Source organism: Octodon degus, unplaced genomic scaffold (genome assembly GCF_000260255.1).
Source record: "Octodon degus isolate 3935 unplaced genomic scaffold, OctDeg1.0 scaffold00147, whole genome shotgun sequence".
NCBI lineage: Eukaryota > Metazoa > Chordata > Mammalia > Rodentia > Octodontidae > Octodon > Octodon degus.
The window spans coordinates 1,596,098-1,609,408 of NW_004524723.1; the positions used below are offsets into that span (position 1 = coordinate 1,596,098).

At 49.8% G+C, this 13,311-nt stretch overlaps 1 protein-coding gene across 1 annotated transcript in view; it reads right to left on the minus strand.

Moving 5' to 3' along the window:
* The window catches only part of Scn10a (sodium voltage-gated channel alpha subunit 10), a 90,210-nt gene that overhangs the window by 17,093 nt on the left and 59,806 nt on the right, over positions 1 to 13,311 (minus strand). The window contains exons 15-20 of the mRNA XM_004642215.1: positions 11,721 to 12,080; positions 9,748 to 10,194; positions 8,173 to 8,310; positions 6,458 to 6,581; positions 5,709 to 5,863; positions 2,463 to 2,636 (exon numbers count right to left, since the gene is read on the minus strand). Of these exons, the coding sequence (XP_004642272.1) occupies positions 2,463 to 2,636; positions 5,709 to 5,863; positions 6,458 to 6,581; positions 8,173 to 8,310; positions 9,748 to 10,194; positions 11,721 to 12,080 (1,398 nt within the window). The remainder of the gene's footprint in view (positions 1 to 2,462; positions 2,637 to 5,708; positions 5,864 to 6,457; positions 6,582 to 8,172; positions 8,311 to 9,747; positions 10,195 to 11,720; positions 12,081 to 13,311) is intronic.

The window sequence follows — 13,311 nt, forward strand, 5'->3', positions numbered from 1 at the left end:
GTGGTTAGGATAGATATACAGTTACATTCTCTTAATGAACAGAGGGATTTGTTCTAATGGTGTTTGTAAATAGGATATCATGTCCACATCTTGTACAGCAATTAACCACTAGGAAGAATGTATGCAATGTGTGAATTATTGAAACTGTCCTACCAATTTGATTTGAAACTGTCTCATTGCTATTTGTTTATCAATAAAATTATGGGGGAAAAAAGAAAGAATGGGAAGATGAGAAATGAATGGTAGAAGGATGAGTGAGTAGAATGCTTGGATAAAAGCTACATGGATGGGTGAATAGGTTCAATGACTGCATAATGATCCCCCTCCTTTCCATCCATTCTTCTGTTGAGCCCTACAACTTCCTATCCTTCCTTCCATATGGCTCCTTTATCTACTAACTGTTCACTCTTCCCTCCTCCCATGTATCTACCTACCGTTACTTCTACCAGCCCTTCTTCACCAGTCCTTTTCTTTCAGCCACCCCTCTCTCTTTTCTTCTTTCCTATGTCCATCCATCTTAACACCACACACACACATACACACACACACACACACACACACACACACACCCCTAAGTTGTAACTTATTCTGTGAGTGTTCTGCAAGACAAGCAAACATTTCTAATAAGCTTTAACTTGATAAAAGGGTGATGTCTTGCAATATAATTAGTACACGACACTGAATGTCACATGATTATAACTGGGCCAATAATCTCTCTCTCTCTCTCTCTCTCTCTGCGGGATTGTGGGTGATCATCCCCCAACAGCAAGAAGTTATGGAGGAGTTCTTGTCTACAGAAGAAAGAAAGGAAAAGGTAGAAGAATCCCTTACTTCAAATGAGATTAGAAGGGTGTGTAAAATAGTGAAACAGTGCCAGATATTATAGAAAAGCTCCACCCAAATAAAGCAGTAGCAGCAAATGATAAATCTGTTTAATGATAATGCAATCTCACATTTCCATGAAATCCTCAGTAGGGGTCAAATTTAGTGTCATTGGATAGGTTCTCTGTTAAAATTGCATGAAGCAAAAAAGAACCTACCGAGTCAAAAGATAGCAGTGATTCTGTGAGGGATAACAAAAGTTGTCCTCCACAACAGCCCTTCTCTGTCACCTCACTCACACTTTCCATGAAGACTTTCAAAGATAAGTGCAGGTTTATTTATTTTTATTTATATTTTCTTTATTATTTTGTATATATACTATAATAATTTTATATGAATATTTTTGGCTTGTAAAACAAATCATGTAAGTTTCCATTATTTATTATGGGAAAATTTGCTTTGATATACAAGTGCTTTGGATTTTAAGCACATTTCTAGAATGAGCTATGCTTACAAATCTATCTGTCTGTCTGTCTATCTATCTATCTATCTATCTATCTATCTATCTATCTATCTATCTGCTTCTCCCTTTCATTTATGGATAATTGCTCTACATGCATAAAGTTATCCACAACTCTGATTCCCAGATTTCAGGACTCTGAGCTGGTCCCTGGTACAGTGGCCTGGTGCTGCTGGTGCACTGGCATCAGGAAAGTAGAGAGCTGTATGCACAGGCCTGCTGTGGATGTCTTGCCAGCACAGCAGCTTGGACAGAATGTTCTGTACTGGGCCCTGTCCAGCTTCAGGAGCAAGCACCATGTACAGACGCATTTCCTGACACCTCTGATGTGCAGACCTTGGTGCCAGTGGCTGCCAGGAAAGCAGAGACACATGCCACACACGCCTCTTCTGCTTGCGGGAACCCTCAGTTAAACAGCAGGAACAAAGAGCTCATGCTGCCACATTCAAAAGCCAGAGGGGGTGGTGGCATGAAGCAAGACAGGGCAATGCAGCAGTGAGGTTGAGGGAGAAGTGCAGAGGACTCATAGGTCTAATGTGTGGGAGGGCCACGGCAGGTTCCTTAGTGCAGGGGCGATGGCTACAGGTTGCTGTGTGTCAGAACCCATCAGCACCAGCTGCTCACCTCTCAGCTCAGCGCTTGTTAACCATGATGGTACCTCAGAAATTCCTACGAGCCTTTATAAAATATTCATTCCTGGCCTCCACCCAAGATCGGGAAGATCACAATCTCTGGGATAGTGCTATTTGTTCAATGTATTTTTCAGAGGGCTGGGGACCATAGCATCAGCAGGTGGGCTGATTCTCTACTCATGAACAACAGCTCCCCAAAGTCTAGATCTCTAGAAGCAGATGCAAGGTCATAAGATCCTGGACCGACTCTGTGATCATGCTTTGAGTATAAAAACTGAGGAGGATGTTAGTGGTCCTTCTGGATAGAGGTCCAAGAATGGAGGCACTGCCACATCAGAACCATGTTCTGCTGGGAGCTCACCACTCACCAGTGTGCAGAGTACTCTAGCCTCCTTACTGGGTACTCAGAGTCCTGAGCAGCCTGTGAGAACCATAGCCATTGGTTAGAGGGGAGGATCCCAGAGCTCCCATGTCCATGAGCCACTCACATTCACAATGACAAAGTCCAGCCAGCACCAGGCATTGGTGAAGTACTTCTTGAAGCCATAGGCCACCCACTTGAGCAGCATCTCGAATACAAAGATGAAGGTGAACACCCTGTCCAGGTATTCCAATATCCCCTTCACCATGGGCCTCTGGTCCAGGTAGTAGTCTTCAAAGGCCTGCAGGGAAGGGAGCAGAAAGAGGCTACTGGATCCATAGTGCAGGGCCCAGACAGGGTGAGACTAGCTTGTCTGCCTGGGTATCTTCTTTTCTCTGTGCTGCAGTGGTGAAGTAGGTAGAGGACGAGGCACTGTGAGATACAAACAGAGACTTCCTCAGCCAACAGGGACATGCAGTCCTGCTAATATTTTGCAGGATTGCTGAATGCAAGTGATAAAGGAAACCTCAAATTGGATTTTGGAAGTGAACCAAAGGGATGCTAACAGCTACTTGCTTTAAAAATAAAAGCATCAAAGGCTGTTCATAGGCAGTTCAAACAAAAAATTAAAGAATCACCAACAAATCTCTGAGAAGAATGTTTTATCTCACTGGTAATCAAGGAAATTCAAATTAGCAGAATGCAGGGTTTTTCATTTTCCTTTACTAGACCGGTGAAGAGAAAAACAATGGCAAGGAGGCCCCAGTGATAGGGTGTCTGTGGGATACTTGCTGTCATAAGTGACTGCCAGGAGGGGAGGAGCAGGTCAGTCTTTGGAAGTGAAGTGATACCAAGCCTGTAGCAAGCCAGTGATTCTGCCTTTGAGGCCTGGCCCTGAGGCTGCTGGCCAATGTTAGGGCCGCCATCCCTCAGCTGAGGCAACCAGTGACTTCTGCAGTTTCTTCGCTGGACTGAGGAAGCCAGGTCTGCCTTGGTAAACACTTTGCAGGTTAGATCCCTGCACTTGAAGGGCAGCCCTGGCCAGTGACACCTGGGTTTGCAAAGCCATCTATCCCCTTGGCTTCCAGGTGGGATAGTTTGGTGGCACCATTTATGTTCCGTGCCTCCCTGGGGGATGTGCAGAAGCTGGATGTCATGTTCCCCAGGCTCCCTTCTCTCTCCTCCCTCCTTCACAGGCTTCACCACAGTTCAGCCCCACAGGTTGCTTGCACTGGGGACCTAGCTGTGGGATCTGCTTCTCGGGCCATGGCAGCATCCACCATTCAGGTCCCCACCACAGCAAGTATGAGGACAGCAATGCATGTGACACATAGGTACAGGGGTATTTAAATGAAAGGTGGCATGCTCCTAGGATAGCACATGTTACAGCCATGAAGTGCAATAGTATGAAAATATTCTCTGGGAATGTTTACCAAGGAGAAATTATAGAATGCATACAAAGATTTTATTTCTGTAATATCTGTATATCTTTGCATAAGGAAGATGGGAAGGAGGTAGACCAAATGGTTTCAAAGTGAGCTTCTCTTTGAGTGCTAAAAAATAGGTGACTTTTTTCTTTTGCCCTTTTCTAGTTGATTTCTCTTTTCATTTTGTATTTTACTTTGTCAGATGAAAATTCATGTTATTTTTTTTTAAAAGCACTCAGAGTAAAAGCATGAAGACTAAATTTGGTCCAAGCCTGTTTGGTCCCATGGGGAACAAGGTGAGGCATGATGGGAAGCTGGTAGGGTGGGTGGCTGGGGCAGAGCAGCTGTCTCAGGATCTGAGCTCCCTCCAGGAGTGGGAATGGGAAGGTGATGGCTGGGGGTGTGAAGAGGGATGGATGGGAGGCTGAGAAGAAGCCTTGGAGAGAGCCCATGAAGGCCTCCAGCCAACAGCACCTGGGTTATCCTTTGTATGTGTCTGGGCACTGGCCTCATGATCTTTGTACTGAGCTATATCCCAGACTTAACTTTTAGTTTTTATTTTGAAACAGGCTCTACCTAAATTGCTAAGTTGCCCAGGCTGGTCTTGTACTTTCAGTCCCCCTGCTTCAGCCTCTCAGAGAGCTGGGATTACAATGTGCACCGCCATGACTGGCTCAGGGTCTCATGCTTATTTAGGAGCACAGGAGAGAAGAAGGAAGGTGTGGAGAAAGCTCTGTCTCCTCGTCTCCTGCTGTAGGACCTCTGCACTGCTGCACCTGGGGAACTTTCGGTGCCTTGTCCTAGCATGATGGTACCATTCTGGGCTCTTCCCGGCCCTGCCCTGAATCTCTTCTTCCTGGCTTTGCATCTCACTGCCCTTGTTCTCCCATCCCTCAGACTGTGCCTTGTCCCTTCCCTGTGCTCTTCCCCATGACTAAGGGTACATGCCAAGCAGTGCTGGCACATTTCCTGGGAAACCTGGCATGGAAGTGGAGCCAAGCTATTTAGTAGGTCATTCTTAGCAAGTAAGTGAAACAGGAGAAGCAAGACAAGTGACAACACTTGGAGCTGTGAGCAGGAAAGTGGGGTTCTAGACCTGGCAGTTGACTTGCTGGGTACCCTGGGTGGTCCCTTGCATGTCTCTGTGCTTTCACTGCCTTGCCTGTGAAACATGGACAGTTGGGTTGCCAGGTCCCTTCTGTGTATCTGTCTGCCTCGCCCTACTGAGATGGGCACTTGGGTTTGCACTGAGAGCCTGAGCTCTGGCACAGAGCCTTCCTTCTTTGTGCTACTGAGCCCAGCATTTAGCCAGGGGCTTCGTGAGCATCTCCAAACCCTGAGCTTCTGTTCCTGAGATCATCTGAGTGTGGCCCACAGTCAGCAGCGTTCGCCTCTGCTGGGAGCATGCTGGAAAGGCAGGTTCTTGGGCCCCACCACCAGTTTTCCAAATAGAAGCTGCAGTGTGGCGAGTTCTCCAGGTGACTCCAGTTTGGGAATTGCTGACAGTTTCCTGTGAGCACTGAAGGAGTAACAGCAGCGTTTGCAAGTGGTTTGATAAGACAGGGCAACAAGACTAGATGGCAGAGAAGGTCAGTGTTTGCGAGCTCAGAGAATGGAAAGCCAAGAGCTTTGGGATTAAAGAAAGGTTTGCTACTGCGAAGTTGGGTGGCCTTGAACAGTCCCCAGCCCACGGTGTGTGTGTGTGTGTGTGTGTGTGTGTGTGTGTGCATACACTCAACACCTGAACTCTTGCTGCCAGGTTGAGCAGGCAGTGGCCTTGGTGCTCCAACACCTTCCAGGCTCTGCCATTAGGAGGTACACAGACAGCAGCTCTCCTTCCAGCTCCCAGCCGGGCCTCCACTGGGGCTGCCCCAGGATGCAGCTCCCTTCTTTTGGTGGCCAAAAGTCCCACCTGGAGGGCTCTGTGCCCGCCCAGTTCCTCTTACCAGAGACCCACTGCTGAGCAGGATCATGAAGATAATAAAGCTCTCAAACCAGCTGTGCTCCACGATGCGGTAGCAGGTCTTGCGCAGCTGCCAGCCCCCAGCCCATGGAAAGTTGGTGATATTCACTCGGCAGCAGGGACAGTGGCGAAGGCAGCCTGTGGAGAGAGGATGCAGGGCGTGATATTCCTTTATTATCACTTCAGCTCCAGTCACCCAGAGAAACAGTTCTGCTGGGAACCCCACGTAGCGCTACCCCTTTGAAAAATGATTCTTTCCTGGAATAGAAGAGGAGGGCCCTTCCAGCAGGCCTCTGTTAGTTCAAGTCCAGCCTGGGCAAATTAGCAAGACTGTGTCTGAAAATAGGAAAAGGGCTGGGATGTAGCTCAGTGTGAAGGCCTTGGGTTCAAACTCCAGTACTGGAGGGAGGGAGAAGAAGGGAGGGAGCCGGGTGTCATGGTGATGCTTACAACAGTGACTACCCCTCGCCCCTTTCATCTTCAAGAGGCCAGGCCTATCACTGTGAGGCTCCTCCAGTGATGAGCAAGATGTAGCATCGGCCTTCTGCATCGGCCTGGTGTGGCATCAGGTGCTATGAGTTGTGGAATTTGTGTCTGAGGCTGCCAGAGCCCTGTTTGTCTGGCTCCTGTGGGCCCTGTCTCAAGGCCCTGGCCATGAGACACCCAGGGGAGAGATGGACCAAATTCTGGCCCTGTGTCACCAGCCAGAGGAGCCCCAAAGCTGCCACTTACCTTCCGTGAAGCAGTCATCAGGTTCATCTAGTTCATCTGCAAGCTCTGGGATCTTCCTCAGGATCTCCTCAGGATCTGGGCAGTCCACTGTGCTGCCCTCAGAGGAGCTTGTGTCATCCTCCCCCTGAGGACAGAGGCCCAGGGCAGTGAACCAGCTCTCCCAGATCCCTGAGACCCACACATGGTCCCTGCAGGTCCACTGGCTAAGACCCCAAGGTACAAGATAAGCCCTGCACAGCCCTGGTCCCATGCCAGGGCTGCCCTGGCCCCCTCCAGAGCTCAGGCCTGGGCACTGATGCTCTACGTAGAGCCCCGAGGCCTAGCTGAGCATGGCTGCAAACCTCAAGGCCCTGATGGAGTGCTGGCGTGGCTGAGACACCATAATTACACCCATAAAGACTCTCAGCTTTCACTGGCCTTGAATATTTAATCAGGGAGCAAAGCTGCAGGGGCCTTGCTGCCCTCTTGGCAGCTGGAGCCCTATAATGTCTCCAGATGAATTCAATTAGGAGCTGAAGCTGCTCTTGGGTTAGTAAACTTGATAGCTTGGCTAATGGACCCAAATGGTAGGGTGGGTCCCCATCTGTCGCTGTCAGCCCCTCCCTGCCTGGTCTGGGTCACGCAAGAGAAACAAAAACAAAGCCAACATCCAGAAGTTATACCCTGAAAACACTCTCTAGCCCGGGGAGTCCTCAGAATGTTCAGAAGGGGATGAGCTGTCCACGTGCAGAGCATGACGATCCTCACCCACTGGGACTTGGTGGCTCGTGTCTACCCATAGCCCTCCAGTATTCCTTTCTAGCTCCTCCATTCTCTTGCCCTTCTGTGTCAGCTTTGCCCAGGATGCATGGTAGTGGATGGTATTCCTCATGCTGAAGGGCTGTTTTCTGCCTTATTTTTGCCCAGCCCTGTGCCATCCACACAGTCCCCACATGAAGGGCATTGTGTCAAATTCAATTCTTGAATGATTATGATGGTAATCATGGTCGTAAAGGTGCATAACCTTTACCCTTCCCCTATAGTTTTCTTCCAAGACTTGCAACTGACACCACAGTTTATTTTTACCTTTGAAGGACATCCCAAGCCCTGAGTCCTCCCGCCCAGTCTGTGAGGTGTCAGCTCCCCTCTCCCTTGTAGATAACCCCTCTCCACCCCTGCTTGCTTTGGGCCAAAGACAAGAAGGCAGACAAAAGAAAGTGGGGGTGCGTCACAGGGCAGACTTCCCCGCCCCTGAGTGCCTCCAACTTCCATCTGCTGCCTCTGAAAGATGCTTGACTTTCTTTGTGCACTCCTTTTGTTTCCTTTTTCCTTGGCTGTCACTTTCTGGGCACTTACTCCATTTCAGGCAGGAGCTAAACACCTGACAAGCAGCGTCTCATTTAAGCCTCAAAATAACCCTGCCAAGGAGGCATCATTGTGCTTCACAGATGAAGGCATGGAGGCTGCAGAGGCCAGGAGCTGGCCCAAGGAGAGCTTGTTCTTTCTTCCCATCCCTACCCAGCCAGGGGTGAGGTCCTGGCCATGGTGATGAATGCTGCAATGTCTTGATCAGCCATGGGCTGGGTGGGCGTTGAGCATTCCCAGGAAGAGGAACGAGGCTCCAGAGTTGGTGTGGCCTGGAACCCCGGGGGGGCTACCTCCACCCTCTAGTGCTCCCAGCCCTCAGGTGGTGTCTGGCTGGCTGATGCTGCTCCCCAGGAAGCTCACATACCTACCTCTGTGGGAACTGGGGGCGCACCCTGGTCACTTTTCCTCTTCTCACCCAGGAATGGAGCTAGATCCTCAGAAGACGTCCCAGAGCCTGGGCTCAGAGTCGGGTGGTCCCCACACCTCCCGGCTTGTTGCTGCTGCTCCTGCTAATGACAGAGGGATTCCTGCATGGCACCTGGGTCAGTGACAGCTGGTCACATTGCGGGCTGTCAGAGAAAGGACGTCAGACATGCAAAGAATGGACATAGATGAGCACACTTGTGTGAAGCAGCCAGAAGGACTGTAGAGTCAGATTGATCTATAGCTAACATGTGGCTCCATTCCTTAGGAGCTGTGTGACCTTAGGAGAAGTTATTTAATGTTTTTTTATCTTTCTTCCCCACCTACAGAAGTTCAAAGGCAAGCCCTACCTCAGTAATTTTGGTGACTAAATATGTTGACACTTTAAGCTTTACGAAGAGTTCAGTTCAATAGATGTTCACCTTGACCATTATTACTTGTTCAGAAGTCAGACTGGGGGCCGGGGAGACAGCTAAGTGGCATAAGCACCTGCCTGGAAAGTGCAAGGTCTTGAGTTCGATCCCCAGTACCAAACAAAACAAAACAACCAAACCAAACCAAAACAACTAAAAACAAAAAGTACTTCAGTCTGAAAGGGAGCTTGGGTATTTCGGTCTCTCCCAGTGAACCCCAAGTAACCAAAAATGCTTCCGAGAGGCAGACAGTCATCAATCTCAGAGTTCATGTCCTTTACTCTGGGGACAGTGACACCCTGTCCTCAGCTGTTACCCAAAGGCATGTAAAAAATGATGGCTGATAACAGCAGCTTCTGGAATGCAAGAGGAATGACACAGAGGAAGAAGGCTACGGAAGAACTGCAGACCCCAAGTACAGCTGGCTGAGGCCACTAAGAGGTGTGGTGTTTGGGGGCGGGGTCCTCACCTTCTCAGCTGGTGCATAACTACACCCTCTTCATGGAGAAAGAAGGGTTAGTGAGACCTGAGACACAGGCTTCAAGTAGAAAGGAACTGGGCAAAGTATTTAGGAAAAAATCCTCAAAAGGTTTAAATGTGCTTTAAAGCTCTTTGAAAGGAGTGTCACTTTCCTATGATGTCACTTGTCAATAGATGAGTAATGTAATAATCAGGGCTTCTTTGGATGCTGGTGGAGATTAGATAAGCCTGCACTTGGACAGCATCCAGTTGTCGGAGGAGTATCATTAGTATCTAATGTGCAGGGTCTGGGTTGAGTTGAGTGAAGGGGGGAGCTATGTGAAGGACAAAGTCCTAGCACCTCAGTGTAGCCTGGGACTTGCCTGCTGCCCCTGCTCTCTCTTTGCCTGTCTAGGGAGTCGTGATCTTTTTTCTAGGCCCTGAAGAGGAGCCAGCTCCTCCAGAGCACTTGGCACAGTCTCAGCTCCTGTATGGTAAGGTCTTGTATGCCTAGTTTGTCAGGGACTCTAAGGCTGTTCCAGTCTCGCTGCTAGAAAGCCTCACTCCCAGTTCCCCTTCTGTCCTGAGTGGTTCTCACCCTGGAGCCCTCCTACTTCCCCTAGCTGCCCTCTGGGGGAGCACTCTTACCTGTCCTTCTGGGGTCATTTGCTGCCATGAACTTGCAGCATCCTGTTCTCCATCACCCTCTGAGTCCTCCAGATCAGATTCACCCTCCGCAATGGGTACCGACACCCACAAGTTAGGGTTGGTGATAAAGTCACTGTGCTCATCCCTGGGCCCTCTGAGAGGTGGCAGTGCTCTGGGGCTCCCTGAGGCAGCCTCCAAAGCAATGTGGTTCTCAACTTTGGAGCTGGAAAGTGGGGGCTTTGCTGCCAGCTGCGATTCCACCTTGGGTCTGGCAAGCATGCAGGGCCTGCGGAAGAAGCTGCAAATGGCCTGCTTGGTTTGTTGGCCAAACACTTGGAGGCGTGCCAGGGCCACCTGCAGGTTGTTCACTTCTCCATCATCCTCCGGGGCTGTGAGGTTGTCGGCACTGAAGGAGCTGAGCAGCAGGGCGATGAACAGGTTGAGCACCTGGAGAGAGGTGTAGAGGCGAGATAGACTAATCAGCCCCTCCTTGGGCTCCTGGCAAGCAGCTGGATGGCAGGACAGTGGTAGCCTGGGCCTTCTGCACTCATTGGTATACTACCTCCAGGAGAATGGACATTCTGAGAACAGTGAGGGGTAGCTGGGGGTGTCCCAGGGTGACTTTCCAAGGGAAATGAGGCTTGGAAGCACATTCTCCACCATAGTGAGGTTCACCCTGTAACCAAGGGACATTTGGGGACAAGAGAGGAGCCGGCCACCCCCATCCCCTGGGTTTTATTCTCATTTCACAATCCTGGGTACATCTCCCCATTGCTTCTAACTTCACATTCTTCCTCTGCCAGCAGGGAGCAGGGGGCTCCCTACCTTTCAGAGTAGGTATGCAGGTGAAATGACATGCAGGATGTCCAAGTTCTAAGAGAGGCAAACTTCTTGTCTGGGGGACAGGGCACCTGTGTCTCCATGGGGAAGGAGCTGGGCCTGGGTGGGCAGTTGCAGCTGTGGGCAGCCCTGACTCTGGAGTGTGAATGGAAGGTGTATCTCTGGGCAAGACCAGGTGGGAAAGATTTGAAGGGCCTCTCTGAGCTCTCAGGTCAACTTCTCTTAGCTGAACTTCTCCTGTCTGTAAAACTTTTAATGAAATAAACCCAAAACTAAGCTAGGCACGAAGGAGCATGGACTCTGGAAGGCTGAGACAGGAAGACTGCAAGTTTGAGCCCAGTTTAGGCAACTTAGTAAGGTCCTATCTATAAATAATAAGCGTCCTGGATATAGCTTAGTACAAAAGTCCTGGGTTTAAGTCCCAGTACTGGCAAAAAGAAAATTTCATATTGATTGATTTTTTAATAAACAGGCTTTTGGAAAGACCACATGTGTCCCCAAAGCCAGGGAGGGCTGGATGCCTACATCTAGACAGGCAGCAGGAGGGCAGAGTTAGGGCCTCTTGCTCACAGGCAGGAAGGCCTCCAGAGGGGCATCCCCAAACCTGGGGGTAGACTTAAAGTCTGGCACTTTCCAGCTTCTCTCTTTCACCTTGTCCCTTTGCCCCTAGCTGGGACCAAGAAGTCAGTCAGTTGTTACTGTCCTATGAAAATATCTTCTGAGCAACCCACGTGGGTGGGATTTGCCTTCCACAAGGAACAGCTCCTCTTTCCTACGTTCCCATAGTGCATTGGGCAATCTGGGCCTGGCATCTTCTGAAGTTAGTTCTCCCAGTGTGCCCATGCTTGATTTTAAGGAAATCAAGGTTTGGAGAGATTCTCGCACCCTGGCTCACCCAGTTAGGAAATGGTAGAGAGGAATTTTTCCTTCTCTGTCACATGTGCGTATTTCCGTGTGTTGGGCCGGCTCCCCACATAGGCTTTTGATCACACGCCCCATGCCTCTGAAAAGTGTGAAGACTTCAACTGGAAAGGCAATGTAGGTACGAATGTGCACATGGTCAGGGCTTCTCAGGGTGACCCGGAAGCCTTCTCCAGTGCCCAGGAGGCAGGCCCCGAGGGACTCATACTCACCACCAGGTTTCCCAGCACCATCACAGTGAGGAAAAGGATGAGGCATATGGATTTCTCACTGACTTCCATGCAGGCCCACATGTTCTCTATCCACTCTCCACAGAGGATCCGGAAAACAATGAGAAATGAGTGGAAGAAGTCCTGCATGTGCCAGCGGGGCCGCTCATCCCCTGGCAAGGTCAGCTTCTTCTGGTGGGTTGAGTAGGCCTCCCCAAGGAGCTGCTTGCCGACCAGAGCAAAGATGAACACAATGATGGCCAGGATGATGGTCAGGTTCCCCAGTGCCCCCACCGAGTTGCCGATGATCTTAATGAGTGTGTTCAGGGTGGGCCAGGACTTGGCCAGCTTGAAGACCCGCAGCTGTGGAGGAATAGAGACCTTGTCAGGCCCTGGACACTTCTCATCTTTTGTCTAAAGCATTGGCTGAAAATCAAAGTTGTGAGGAAAGCACAGGCAACTCTTCCTAAGACAGGTGCTTACTGGAAGCTGTGCTTTGAGCTGTCTTTCTTAGACTACATGTGAATTGCCTATTAGTAGATGTTTGCATTACATAATAATTACATTCATGTGGGGAACTGGTACATCCACATCTTGAAACTTGATCCTTTTTACTTCCTCCTCTCCTCCCACCCCTCCCATTTCTTCCCATCCACAGATACCCTTTCATCGCCACATATTCCATCTCCCTGATTCCTACCATTTAGCTTTCATTTTGCTCTTTAAATTATTTACACTTTGGATTTCTCAAAAATATGATCGGCCTTCTGTGGTCCCTAAGTATCAACATGCTCCCATGGCTGTGGCAGAGGAGGTCATCCTGCCATCTTCACTTCATTCTGTAGCCACAGGCTGCTCCCTCCTGGGTGTGGACCTGGCTAGGGTGGTGCCCTGGGGTGAGATGAGGGTCATAAATACATGAGAAACCTGAAGACAGGCTAGCCTCCCTCAGTGGCAGCCTGGCCCACTGTGCTGGGTAGCTTCTAGCCAGCCATAGTTTAGGACATTTCTCATCTTTGGGCAATTGACATTATCTGTGCTCCCAGAAGCTCTGAAACAGCAGTGCCTGTGGTTTTCTGGACCTAGCATCCATACTCAGAGTCCCTGAATTAACCCTCAAACTTTCTGCCTAATACATGCCAACTGTACATGTCATGACTCTGCACTAGCCTGCCAGCACATGGAGAGAGGGAGAGCGCTCCTGCTGTCGAGGAATCAAGGGTTTACTCACGAACAGAAGATGAAGACTCTGCAGGCCTTCACTGTAAACCTACTATGCTGAGTTCCACAAGAGAACACAAGCACTATGCATAGAGACACATCAACATTTCGTAGCACTGCCTTCTGGGGCCCATGAAGTCACTTGTGTACACCTCCAGGCAGTGTGCGTGTCTGTGGAGCACCCACTAAGAGCCAAGCTCAGACTTTGTGTAGGACGTGGTGCTGGAAGAACAGTGCTGAGACCGTTCTGTCCCCCACCTGGCGGAGTGGATCCCCAGGGAGGACTCCTACACAGTGAGGACCATGTTCGCTTCTCTGTGCTGGGAGAACTTCCTCTTCTCTTGCTGAAAGCGGAGCTTAAAGCACCAGGTCT